General features: G+C 35.4%; 1 protein-coding gene across 1 annotated transcript in view; it reads left to right on the top strand.

Annotated features, from left to right (window-relative positions):
• gpd2 (glycerol-3-phosphate dehydrogenase 2 (mitochondrial)) overlaps positions 1–13,830 on the top strand; it is a 45,763-nt gene that overhangs the window by 13,745 nt on the left and 18,188 nt on the right. Inside the window, exons 3-8 of the mRNA XM_088605555.1 lie at positions 3,429–3,600; positions 5,177–5,301; positions 6,549–6,646; positions 7,607–7,770; positions 12,509–12,673; positions 13,566–13,710. Of these exons, the coding sequence (XP_088461681.1) occupies positions 3,429–3,600; positions 5,177–5,301; positions 6,549–6,646; positions 7,607–7,770; positions 12,509–12,673; positions 13,566–13,710 (869 nt within the window). The remainder of the gene's footprint in view (positions 1–3,428; positions 3,601–5,176; positions 5,302–6,548; positions 6,647–7,606; positions 7,771–12,508; positions 12,674–13,565; positions 13,711–13,830) is intronic.

Raw genomic sequence — 13,830 nt, 5'->3', positions numbered from 1 at the left:
GTTTTCCATAAACAGATTTGCCTGTGTCTCAACTACATAATGGTTATAGTTATAAACAGTATTTTTTAAGACAGTCACTGATACAACAGGGCAAAAAATAAACATGCGAACATTAATACATTTTACTTTTTAACATTACTATAGTTTGTGTTATTACAGTTGTTTTTTTAGTTTGCTACATAATCAAGGATAATACTCGTAAAGTACTGAGACTTTGAAATATCATGAAAAGTCCATGTGTTATTATGATAGAATTATTGTTTCTCACTATGCTACAATATTCCTACTGTATTTAAGTCTGTGTTCTGACCATTTCTGCACTAACGAGTTCAAAAAAATGTTTTCCAAATTTTCCAAAGCACTTACTGTACGTTTATTAAACCTGAAGAAAGATTTATTGTTTTTCTGAAAAAAAAAGGTTTTCTTTGGAGTTTGAAGATCAATTTTCTCTCTTCTGTATTGTTTCACGTCCTGGTTGATACTGCAACGAAACACGAGAAAGAATTGCTTTGTATACAGGCCCAAGCAGACTTGTTTCGCCCAGCTGGGAATGAAATACAATACTGGGCTGCGTGACAGAGGTGAACTGAACTGGAGTGCTCTGTGCCTTGACCAAACCACCCATGGTGGAATACATAGAAAAAGATGTAAGGGGAAACCCAGCTAACCAAATAATACTGTGACTGCATCATAATAAAAGTTGCGGCTTAGTACAGAAGTGTTTTGGAGATAAAAATGTGAACAAACCAGTGCTTGTTATCAAAATAATCTTAACAATGTTATTACAGTAAAAATATAACATTAACACAATTCTTCTCTAATCCTCACGTTTTACCATACAATATTTTGGCATTTAGAGTGTTACAATATGGGGAGGATTATTTACCACTACATCCGTTGCAAAAAAAAATAATCACCCGTCTCTAACCTGTTGATTCACTTTAATAGTGAATGGTGGTTTCTGTACTGACATGCGTGTAAATCATTTGAGTGTGGGACTATGTCCCGAAAGTAACCTTGTTTGTGGATGAGAGATGTCAGCCTGTAGGGTTTTTACCCTAGTGGATTGCATGGAAATATTTGACCAAATACAGACCATAGCGCTTGCGGTGCAAATTGAAAAATAGCACAACAGCCAATGTCAGACATGTAACACCTGTCACTGAGGTCACAGGTTACTGCTTCAGCCTTCAAGAAGTGTGGAGCTCCCAGAGGAATTCTGGCTGAATCATGTATGTTAGCATGTCAAGCAAATACTTTTACAGTTTAATTGGGATAGCAGGCTTGGCTTTTTTTGTGCTCTATATATGGATTGCTTGTCTCGTGCTTGTTGCAGTAGAATAATTTTCAAAGTCATCAGATTTTTGAGTCGTCAAAAATGCTGTTTGGTTTCTATCAAAATGTTCTGCAACTTAATATATACAAAAATACATACCACAAATTGCTTTAGCATGCAATTTAGAAATGTATTACATTTTACAATATAAAGTACAAGGTACCACATATCCTGTATACAATATTATTAGCAGACACATAAAGGAACCAACACTAATGAGCATGTTCAGTAGACAACACTGTAAAGTGCAACTGGATTCTTCTGTTTATTTTCAGTTTAAATATAATATGTGCAGGACAAGCATTTTAAATAATAAGATTTTAGGATATGTTTGCTGTAGAGATGAATTTGTTCATTATGTATTAGAAACGTACATAGAAAGATATTTTTGAGTAAATTAGCATTAATAATGAAATGAACAGGTCTAGTTCTAAATACGGGGATCCTTATTTTAATACTTTTAAGCTGTATGAAAGGAATGGAAACGCTGTAACTTTTAATTAACGAACATTTTTGAAATATTTCCATTTGGATAATTGAAGAAAATATGTTTATTTTTATTTGGCACTATTTCCACAATGAATTGGGGATGTCATTAAGAAGAAAATGTTATTCATAGTTTTCTGTTAGAGAATATAAAGGGAAAATGACATTTTTAGTATTTCACCACTATGAGCTTTACAGTTAAAAAAGAACAGGAGGCTGTGCAGTTGTCATATCATTATAGATAACATGTGAAAAATCAATTCCATCTTGTTTTCTAATTTTCATTGGCATTCATTTTCCGCATATAGAACTGTGACTGTATGATGATTGCTAATGGTAAATCTTCTTTGTTTTTGTCACCTCACTGCGTCGTCTTGCTGAAGCCTACAGGGGTAAGCCAAACTATATCAGTGGATGCATGTCAGACTCTTACTCAACCTTTCTGCTGCAAGTAACTAATTTTCTAATACCAGACTGACAAATAATTGTGTACGTGTATTTTTAATACACCATACTGGAAAGGCTGCAGTAGCAACCTTGCCGAAAAGTTTTCTGCAGAGTGTACTAATAATTTGCATGAAATCCAGTATCGCACTCATATATTTTACATGATTGCAGGACAACCTGGTTCTTAATTGTCAGCGGTGTTTAAATATGCACATCTTTAGAAATAGACACTAATTATTAGATCTTGTTTGCTGTTACAGTCTAAATTGCAAATGTCTAGGTTCATTCACAGATTTGCAAGTCTAATGGAGCATGAGCTTGGAGAAGATTGATGTAATCATTTAGAATGAATGCGAAATACAAAATGAATAAAATGTTTCATTATTATTGAAATTCTTATAAACACATTTTGTTTTTCAGTTGTTTTTTCTCTAAATCAGCGCAGATTTTATGCTTTACCAAGGATATAAATAGATTTTTTTTTAGTTCTACCTTTTCTTACATACATTTGAAAATGGATGTATTGTACTGAACAGACAATGAGAGGAGAGATTTTAAAAGTTAAATTGACTGAAGTCCTACAATTATATTTTAATGTTTGTGTACTATAAACATTAGTCCTAGTAAAGTTTACAGTTAATTAACCAATTTGTGAGTTTGAATGCAAAATTTGGTTAAACCCCTCTTCCTTTAATATATTATACATTGAGACCTGTAACGTAAATTTTACGGCAAAAGTCCATCCAGATAGTCTTCTACTTCTAAAATAAATATATACTACTGTATTTAAAAATACTATACATATCCTACAGGCCTTAAAATCATAATACAAACAAGAAAACAGAATCTCATATTCAAAACGTTACCATCTCACAAGTGCCTTCAGCGCAGAACAAAATTTTAACATACATGTTTTCAGAACATTTTTATAAACACTATTTACAAGGAACTAACATGAATTAAAATGTGATTTATTTTCTGCCAATCTCTGACATTTAAAAAAAAATGTAGTTGTGATGTATGTCTAACTTCTAAATCGATCATAAAGAATACTAAGACGTATGCATAGTGCTTCATGCCTTCATTAGTACACCGTCCCCCCAAGGCACAGTGTGTGGTAATGAAACTGATGAATAGGTGGTGTGTTTGAATTGTTTAGAGCCGACTGTCCTACGTGAAAGCCGCAGAGCCAATTGGAATGTACCACCATGATGAGTTGCCTTCAAGAGAAGCTCAGCTGATGGCCCTCAAGACCACAAAAGAGTTTGACGTGCTGATTGTTGGAGGAGGAGCAACTGGCTCGGGCTGTGCCTTAGATGCTGTTACTCGAAGTAAGTTCAGGTTCCTCATTTCCACATATTTAATTCTCTTCTGTGTTTTGGAGGAGTTCTTTTGCTGCAGTAGTATGGTAGCTGTTAACAAACAGTGTCGCAGGCAGCCATATTGTCTGGTTGTCCCTTGTGGCAGTGGTTACTTTACAATCGAAGGGAATTATTCATGTTTTAGTTGGTAAAAAAATGTAGATTTACTTCTAAAATACAGCGTTTTTCAATAAAATAACCTTCTCACAATTGTAGACAAAGGTCCATTTCCCGTTCCAGATATAATGAATATATTGAAAAACATCATTTTTGTTATTGACAAAAACAGATTTTTTATACATTGCATTCAGCATCATGGACAATTTATATACTGCAGTCATCCATGAGTGTTATTAATTAATTCCTTTTCTGGAATTGATTACTGGAATGGCAGCATGCCATTTTTAAACACATTTCGCATGGGAGTTACTTGTTTTCTCAGTTCCCCCGTGCAGAGGCTGGCCGTTATTTTCCATGCCGATGTTGCGTAACCTTGTTCGGCTGTGCAGAAGCGGCCTCTGAAGGCCTCCCTGTGGGTTTGCCTTCAAGCGGCAGCAGTAGGAAGCTGTGGTTGGGATGCAGGAACGTCAGACTCAAGGAATTAGTGAGCAGAACGAACAACGGATGGAGCCCAGCCACCGGATCTAAAAGACGACACACTTGTTCCCCAATGAGAGCTTCTTCTTGCTGCTCCTATTACAGTACATTATTAATCAATTAGCTATGGTGCTGGTTAGGGGTTTCTGTAATCTTGTTTTTCTTTTATCCAGTTCAACTTTCTCATGGCGCAGCAGTGGGGAGTTGGATCCTCTCACCCCCCTGCTCCTAATCCACATTTATTTTTTCTTTATTCTTTTCAAAATTGGGATTTGTGGGTTTGGATCCACCGGGGAACCAGTGCAGCTTCTAATAGAGGAAGGATAAATGAGACAATGTGTAACATTTTCAATGTTAAAAAATGTTAGGGTAATTTGACTCCCCCCCATTACAAAAAATAACAGTTTCCCTTCAAAAATTCAGATTAATAAAGAGGAGCTTCAGTGGGGTTACAGGCTGAGTTGTAGTTGTAAACATTTAATGTTAAAGAACATTTTAAATAAAACATTAATTTTAAACAACCAAGCCTTTTTTTTAAGAATAACTCTAATCACAGGCTTGTAATAATTAACTGTTCTAGTTTAATTTTACCCCTGTGCTAAATATTGTTCGATTGATTGCACTTATCCAAATGTAACTAAAGCATTCCACTACCTGTGAATTAGCAGCAGCATTTTTGTCCACCATGATTTGGCGATAATGTTTTTCTCATAATTGTTTCAGTGAAAATACCATCAGCATAATTTTGTGTTTTAAGAAGGCATTGTGAAGGCCAATTCTCCCTCATCTGAATATTTATGTCTTGATATTTTTCAATGCATATCTTTTCAGAAAACTCTATATAGTGGAGGCTTATATAAAAGTGATATCTGATGTGTTTTGAACGATCTGGTCATGAGGACACTTAACATTAGACTGTTGTTGATGGTTTTTTTTGGGTTCCCTTTAGATCTTAAAACTGCCCTGGTGGAGAGAGATGATTTCTCATCAGGCACAAGCAGCAGGAGCACCAAACTTATTCACGGAGGAGTAAGATATCTACAGAAAGCCATTATGAAATTAGATTATGAACAGGTAAATGCTTCATTTTTCTGCATAGTTGACACTTATCAGTAAAATTCCTGATCCATCTGGTCATATTGTTTTATTTCCTTTTGCATTCATTTTTCATTCCAGCTCAGTTGACTTCCTCTTCCATATACAGTAGAGTGATTCGGTTTTAAAACTGTAGAGCTTCAGATAGTTCACAGCTTAATGGAAATGCATTAATTCTTTGGGACCATTCTAATGTCTCTGATTGAAATTAGGTATTTCTAATATGTGACTTTTCATTTTTGTATAAATTTTTCTACACTTAAACATTAGAGAAATTCTTTATTAATTAATACATTATTTCTAGATCTGGTAGTATGTGCACATCCAGTACTTGCATTTTGCACTAAAGGAAAGACACCTTATTTTCAGAGATTTTTTAAAAGATGCATTTTATTGACTAAAAAAGATAAATCCTCTGAATTGTACTAGAGGATTAGTTCAATTTTTTCTGTTTTTTGCTAAATCCCATTCAAGCTAACATGGTAATTTGCTGCAGATCTCAGATTTCTTTAAGAAACACATTATTTTAAGCATGGAGGTTCCTTTTTTTTGTCTTACTCCTGACTGTATAAACATGTTTAGGTCTTTAGGTGGAGATTTTGAGCAAGCCAATTAGTGCAATAACATGGTATACAACATTTGCTTAGTCAGCAAATATGTAATAAATGGTGTGCTTTGCACACCAACTGTCTGAATAAGTAATGAAAAGTAAATGATTACAATAAAAAGTGGCATTTGCTGTCAAAGTCACAAGTCTAGTTTGACTTTATTATGTTCTGTCAAAGGATATTTTGTTAGCAACAACTTGAAGTGTAAGTCTTCAATAGTGCATGTTAACCTAATTTAAGGCAGATCTACATACTGTATGTGCATAATAAAAATAAAAATGTTTTGAATAATATTTCAAGCTTATTTAAATGTGGTGGCAAACAGCTCTAGTCCTTTATGTTGGGAATAGTGCAGGTTTTATTTGTATCTTTAATATTAAGACCAATTACTTTTTAAAAGAAATTGGTTCAATTAAGCAAGTATTTAGTCTAATTAAGTAATTAGGACCAAGCCACCAAGAACAAGAATAACTTTCAAATGTTTAATTTATCTTCAATATTGCCATTTACCAATTAACATCTAGATTTCTTAATATGCTATAGACATTTTATATATTGAGTGCGTATATTACATACATCAATATATTTTTAAATATATTTTGTTGTTCTTTTTTCCAGTATATGATGGTTAAAGAAGCCCTGCATGAACGTTCAAATCTGCTGGAAATTGCTCCACATTTGTCATCACCTTTACCTATAATGCTTCCTGTGTACAAGTAAGAAATATAATGTAGAACCATTGATCACATCACACATTAACTTGAACCTCAAGAAGTAAAAGAAAAGAAAGTCTGAATAACAAGATTGAATTGCATAACATTTCGGACTTAATTATGATATGTTACGCACCTCTGGTATATCTCAGGTTCAGGTAAACCTCATTAAACTTTCGAAAATCTCAAAAATCAAACTTCCTAGTACACTGGAGGTTATAGTAAAATGTGGAATGTTCTAAGTTTCTGTGCAACAGGAGTCTCCCTTTCTGCCATTTCTGCCTCTGCTTTCACCTTGGATGAACTACGAGGCTTGATTTGAGTTACTCCAGCTTATATTATAAGCTCTAATTGCACATGACATTTACAAACCTTGTCTGGTATTTAAAGCTGTATGCAGGTGTGTGTAATTATTGAAGGTAGCGTAAAGCTTTGAACGGTGATGTGCAGGGGGGTCTTGTTTCCCATCCAGCCAGCAGCCTCACACTAGAGTGGGACACAGGCTGACTGTTTGTGGATCCATTTACTGTTTTAAGTCTCAGTTGTTCACTTGGCGTGAATTTGAAGATTATTGGCTAGAGTGCTTACATATGAAGGTGATATTGTTGTGCACAGTAACATTTGCGTGACTGTATAACATAGGGACTTGAATGAGTAGAAGGGTCTTTTTAATGTATTTTATACAAGTATTTTATATTGAAGATATTTTCCCCACTAGCCTGTATGTTTCTCACAGTTAGTTTTCTTTCAATCATATGTTAGGCCTGTGTTTTCTGTTTTAAATCCAAGCTTTAGGGGTGAAAGAGGCAGGGGGGTTGCCTCAAAACCAGACAGCTGTGAGCCCCCAGGATTCTTAGGGACATCACATAATTCTGTACAATCCTAGGATTCCAGTTTATGGAATTGCAATAGGCACATCCAGAAATACATATTGATTTTCTAACGTCCCTGTGAATTTCTCAGATGGTGGCAGATGCCGTACTTTTGGTTTGGAATAAAGATGTATGACCTGGTGGCTGGAACTGAATGCTTGAAGAGTAGCTATGTCCTCAGCAAGACCAAAGCTCTAGAACTTTTTCCAATGCTGAAGAAAGACGAACTTGTGGGAGCAATTGTTTACTATGATGGTAAGATGCTGCTGCAGTTGTTATTTATTATTATTATTATTATTATTATTATTATTATTATTATTATTATTATTATTATTATCTGTAATGTATAAATATTAGAAGACGCATTGCTTATAACTGCTTCTAACAAATTCACAAGGTTATTATCAGGAAAATGTTGATTGTAGCAGACACACTGCCATTTTATTGAACATACATCTCATCACTTTCAATAACCACTTATTCATTTCAGGTTGAACAGACATTTCATAGCTAAATTGATTATGCGGATTAACTATTGGCATCATCCTGGTTGTCAGCTCTGCAAGCTGCAGTTTCTTAGTCTGCATGATCGCTGTTGGAAGAAATACAAATTTCACATTTGTGACGCATCTTTGCACCGGGTTGCAGAAGCTGCCTGGTGGAATTCCTGTCATAGAGACTGGACAAGCATGTGCCTGTTCGGTGGTCATGGGTCCCTTAGGTGCCACTCCTCATCTCAGATCAACCCACAGATGTTCAGTGGCAAGTGGGGCATTCACAGCACAACTGTCACATTCTCGTCCCACGGAAAAGCCGTTTTCTGAAAGTGAAACACGAGTTCGCGCGGTGTCCTGCTGGAACGGTGCATGTGAGGATGAGCATGCAGGAAAGAAAGCGAGTGAGGTCTGGACCTGAGCAATGTAGTACAGTACAATCTGGTTGCCATCAATTAACTGTTAGAGGAGCTTTGCTGCAATTTTAGAAACCGTTAAAGTCTTGTACAGTCCGTTACACTTGGACTTCCTCGTTGATGTGGGTGAGATGTCATGACTTTTGGTTTCCCCAAATCATGGCTTGTAATTGTTAGCTTCTCAGAAATTTAGAAATTAGGTTAGAAATTGCTGGCTGTGAGCAACCCAGACAGCGAATGACTGTGTGCTGATGTACTGTATTCCAGCCTCTAACATCCAGTTGCCACAAAGACACTCTCTCTTGATAAGCAGGGGAATGTTGGTTCTTTTCTGTGTTTTTCTCTCTCAATTTTCACCAGGCTTGGCATTCAACAGGTTCAATCGTCTTGTTATCTATGCCCTATGAATTCTATCACTAATGAGATGATTTAGCGCTTATGCAACAAAGTCGCTAGGCTAAAGTATATCACAGTCAGTCATGAATGATCAATTAAACAAAATTATGCCAAAAGCATAAGCCATAACCAAAATCTGTTGTTTATTTTTCAGAAATGTGCATGCAGAAGCATTGTAATTTTTAATCTATTATCGTATGCACTGGTTTATCTTGTTTTTATATTTAAATACCCGAAGAATGATGTACTGTAAGCAGTCTTCACTGATTGAATAAATCAGGTCCATAGCTTACCTAGTGTTTAGTACTGTAGATCTTAAAAGTTTGTTGCAAGTGAATCACTTCTTCGAGTTCAGAGATGTACTCAATTTTCATCACTTTGTGCTGCAGTTCTTCATTTGTAATTTTAAAAGAATTAATTGTTGCTGAAGATATGAGGTATAAAACACCACAGACTATAGGGATATGTGATAAAAAAAATCTAGTAAAAATTCATATTGAATTTAATGTCTATAATATCATTTAATAAATTTATTTACAACAAGAAATTAAAAGTGTACTTAATTTGTATTATAAAATATTTGTGCTCTTCAAATATGATTCAATAATGATTTTCTCTTATGAAAATGTATCTCCTGCCTCACACTGTGGTGTACTCACTGACTATGTCAGTGCAAACAAATAACAAACAGCATAATTTTTGTTGATTTAAAACAGAAAATAGCCACTGGGTATTTAATCTAAACGAGTCCTGGAGTATTTCTTTCTGCAGGCTAATTGTGCTCTGTCTTGGCATCAGAAAAACAAAGCATATGTTGCTTGTTAGCCTGGGTGTACATAGCATGTCCTGTTTACTCAAGGTTTCCTTTGTAGCTGCAAACTCACAACTTTGTTTCTTAGGGGTATATGTCAGACTTCATTTAGCATTTGTTGATATCTGGATTCTCTTGTACAGCAAAAAGGCAACATATTTTTTAAGGGAATGCGGCTGCAATCTGAGCAGTGATCTGTCAGGTTTACTCATGTAGCAGAAGTAAAACTGGAAAAGAGGCATTATACGGAAACTAAAGAAAGAATTTATGGTATTTCAAAATGTTTTTTTTCTCTACGCCAAGACATCTTCCTATAACCTTTCCTCGAGGGGGTTTTAATAAAACTGATATCAAAATGTTTGGTGGTAAAACAAAAAAGACAAAACAAACCTAATGACTGATAAATGAAATATTTAGTATTATAATGTTTTTTTTTTCCTAACATGCATTTAGGATGTCATTTCTTTTCTTTCCAATTATTCAATCAAGAACAATTCATTGCTATGACATTTTAGGATGTGACCTTCTATATTAGAGATTGGGCTTGACTGCATGAGTTCATTTCTCTTAGGACGTTTCAAGCCATCATGTTAAAACGATTTCAGTTTCTAGACATGTCTGCATTCATACCCTTAGATTATGTAGTAGTGCCAAAAATATCATTTTCTGTGTTAGTACATAAAGTAGATCCTTACTGATGCCTTGCCTTTCATTTAATGTGGTATTTTCATAACAGTTTCAGGTTTTGAGCACATATTTAAAATGATAGATTTTTTTTCAGCACCCAGGGATATAGATATATCATTGAAAGAACGCAAGACGCTTGTTATTCTTTGTGAAAACAGAAGTCCTTTGTGTTTTCCAGCCTTCTTTAGCCAGAGGAGTAATTCCCAGAAGCATACAGATGATAACTGCATCTCCTGCTGTACCTGCAACAATTTAATTGGACAAGTCAGCCCAGTCAAGCATTTCCAGCTCATGACTGGGAGACATGAAATTCATTGTCATTATTGTCCCTGTCATTTTGGAGCATTTTGTCCTGCTGCAGAATTTTTCTCACTTCAGTGCATTTTTTACCTCCAGGAACTGGGGATTATGTTTGAGGTTGGGGTGGGGGCAAGACTGTGAACTGCATTCACCTCCAGGGAGTCATATATTAAATTGGCTTTGCTCACTGATGCTGTGTTTTGTGTGTTAGTTCACTGCTGTGTAATAATAATGATAATGATGATAATACATTGTTATTATTATCATCTATTATTAATAGTACTAATAATACATAACAATCATAGAAGCAACAAACAATAATAAAAATAATGAAAAATGTTTTCTTAATGAAAGCACAATTTTAGAATCTTACATTTCTCAGTTTTGTTTTCAGCAATTCAGAGACCATCTACAAGTCATACAATGGCTATGACATGATAGTTTTCAACTGAGAAATGAGAATACCACTGAGAGTGGTATGTTTTTATTTTGGTTGATCAAAGCATTATTTTAAATACTCATTAAACCTAAAAACCTCCAGGTCTTTCGTCTTGTTTTAAAGCAGAAACAACTTTACTAAATACACGATACAAACTTCATCGTCTATCATCGCAGTAGGTGTTCGTTGGTGTTGAGCCACCCCTTTCAAGGCTGGGCATACTTTCCAACCATGCATAACAAACACAAGCTTGGATTATCAAAAAAACTTGCAAGTGTGAGTTTCTCAACCCAGAACGTGAGGATTATATTAAGATACATTTAATACAATGACTGTGCATGCACCATAACATACTATGGCAGAAGATATACTTCTGTACATAATTAATTCTAAAATGTGGCCTTTAAATCTGTTTCTTTGGCTTGCAGAGTTGCTTCCAGCATGTTGTAGCATTAACCATCCCACCAGTTACCTAGCCCCTAGTTGTTACAAATTCAGGGCACATAGAACGTGTTCTCCTGCAATGCAGAACCATTTCCCTCCCAGCCAACACTCAGGGTTTGAACTTCTCTGGCAATAATAAATAGAAGAAGTCTCTCAAGACACCAACATTAAAAGTGATTAATCATCTCTATTCTCAGTTCTCTTTAACCAGGGATTTTCCAGCAATAAATCTTTAATGATGTACATAAGAATCACTTCCTAATGAAACCAGGCTTTGTTCATTTGTCACCTTTTAAACCCTTTAATTTAAATTACAAAACTTATGACCTCCCGACTTTGAGAATAGATTTCTGGTATTTTAAAGCTGCTAAAGGATTAATCCATAAATCTCTATACAAGATTTTCTTTTATTAAACTGGTTTCATGCAAGTATTTTAAGTACTGTAGCAATACATGAATATTGTCATAAATATTTTTAAGAGTAAACTGCCCAAAAAATTGTTGTTGAGCATCATAGGTAACTACTTTTAATGAACACAGTGCTTAAAGGTGTTTCTTTTCTTCTTTTCTTTAGCAATCGTATAGAATTCTTCTCGTCAGGTCACCGATTAAGATGCTTCTAATTGCTGTTTGCTCTCAGCAACTTTGTTGACTGTCCAGAAGAGCAGGCCATTGGAGGTTATATTTCTGTAACATGTCATATTACACAATGTAGACAGGAAAAATGTACGACAGACCAAATGGTTAATTCTGGACTCTTTCTGCTTTTCACTACTAAAGCCTGTGTTTTTCAGCATTCCAGGAGAAGTCATCTTTCAAAGGAGACTACACAGGCCAAAGAGCTGCTGTATCTTTAAATGTGTTTCTTATTAGACCAGACCAACCATCATGTATATGCAATGTGACAGGGACAGATGTGACATATCGGTTCCGACACACTTCCATACCACCAGTCACTGGCTGGAGGTGACTCACGTCCTCTCTTTGGTTTTGTCCCCTGCTGCAGGACAGCACAATGATGCACGAATGAACCTCGCCGTCGCCCTTACTGCTGCCAGGTATGGTGCTGCCATTGCCAATTACACTGAAGTAGTACGCCTACTAAAGGAGACAGATCCTGAAAGTGGAAAGGAGCGGGTCTGTGGAGCACGATGCAGAGATGTTATAACAGGTACAGGAATGAAGGTCTCTTGCTGAGCATTGCACAGTTTTAGTACTTCAGGTTCCTGTTAATCAGTGCTTTTCTTCACACAGTCATAGTGTTAGAATGTTAAGCTTTAATATTTTATAAGCCTTTTATGGTGTGTTAGGTCCTTAAGATCTGGTAGCAATGTATTACCAAATTAGCGTACTGAAAATGGCCTTACTTACCTTTTAAATGTCATGAGCATGAATGGCTTTAAAAAAAATAACTCTGGCTCTTAAAGAAATTGTTCTCAAAATTTCATGAATAACCATGATTTTTTTGATCTCTGTACATGACTGCCCCCTGATGTTTTTTAAGTATAGAACCTTAAATGCTTTCCAGATTGATAAGAGATAAACGAATCTATTAATATACATTAAAATAATCAGAGTTAATGATACATATTAAAAAAATATTAGTAATAAGTCAAGGTATTATATGAATTCTTCATGAATATTTTGTTTTTATTGCAGTACAGCTAGTTTCTGATTTACGATGACAGTGAGTAATGTGCATGAGAGTAATTTATTTCAGGCAAAGTTGTCGTTTTTAAGATAGTACCTGTAAATTCAAGGGAATACTATCTCTTTTGGTTTTTGAAGAAAACAATATTTTGTGAAAAAATTGTAATTAAATGGCACTTTGATAAACACTTTCTAAAATGACCCAGACAGATCAAGATCTCACTACATACTTGGACACATAACGGAAATTAGTTTTATCTGGTCCTTATTAATTACAGGCTAGTGAAGTCATATATAGACTAGCAAAAGCAAGTCTATTACAGAGATGTGTTCACTAATAAATTAATAATCCCAAACGTCAAAGTGGGCAGAGATGAATGGGGCTGAATGATGGATGCTGTTTTCTTTCATAGGGCAGGAATTTGATGTCAGAGCCAAATGTGTTATCAATGCCACGGGACCTTTCACAGACACGCTACGGAAAATGGATGATCCGAAAAACTCTAACATCTGTCAGCCCAGTGCTGGCGTGCATATCGTCATTCCAGGCTATTACAGGTAACAAATGATCTTCAACAGCCCAGCGTACTCACACCCAGGAAGATCTCTGCCATGACTAAGGCATACCAGTCTCATTAACACAAAGTACCTTATTGCCTCATCAGATCTGCTAGTTTG

This window comes from Lepisosteus platostomus, chromosome 14, assembly GCF_059453375.1.
Source record: "Lepisosteus platostomus isolate fLepPlt1 chromosome 14, fLepPlt1.hap1, whole genome shotgun sequence".
In the NCBI taxonomy this organism is placed as follows: Eukaryota; Metazoa; Chordata; class Actinopteri; order Semionotiformes; family Lepisosteidae; genus Lepisosteus; species Lepisosteus platostomus.
Note: the sequence above shows the minus strand (reverse complement) of the source record. Positions and strands in the feature narration are given on the sequence as shown.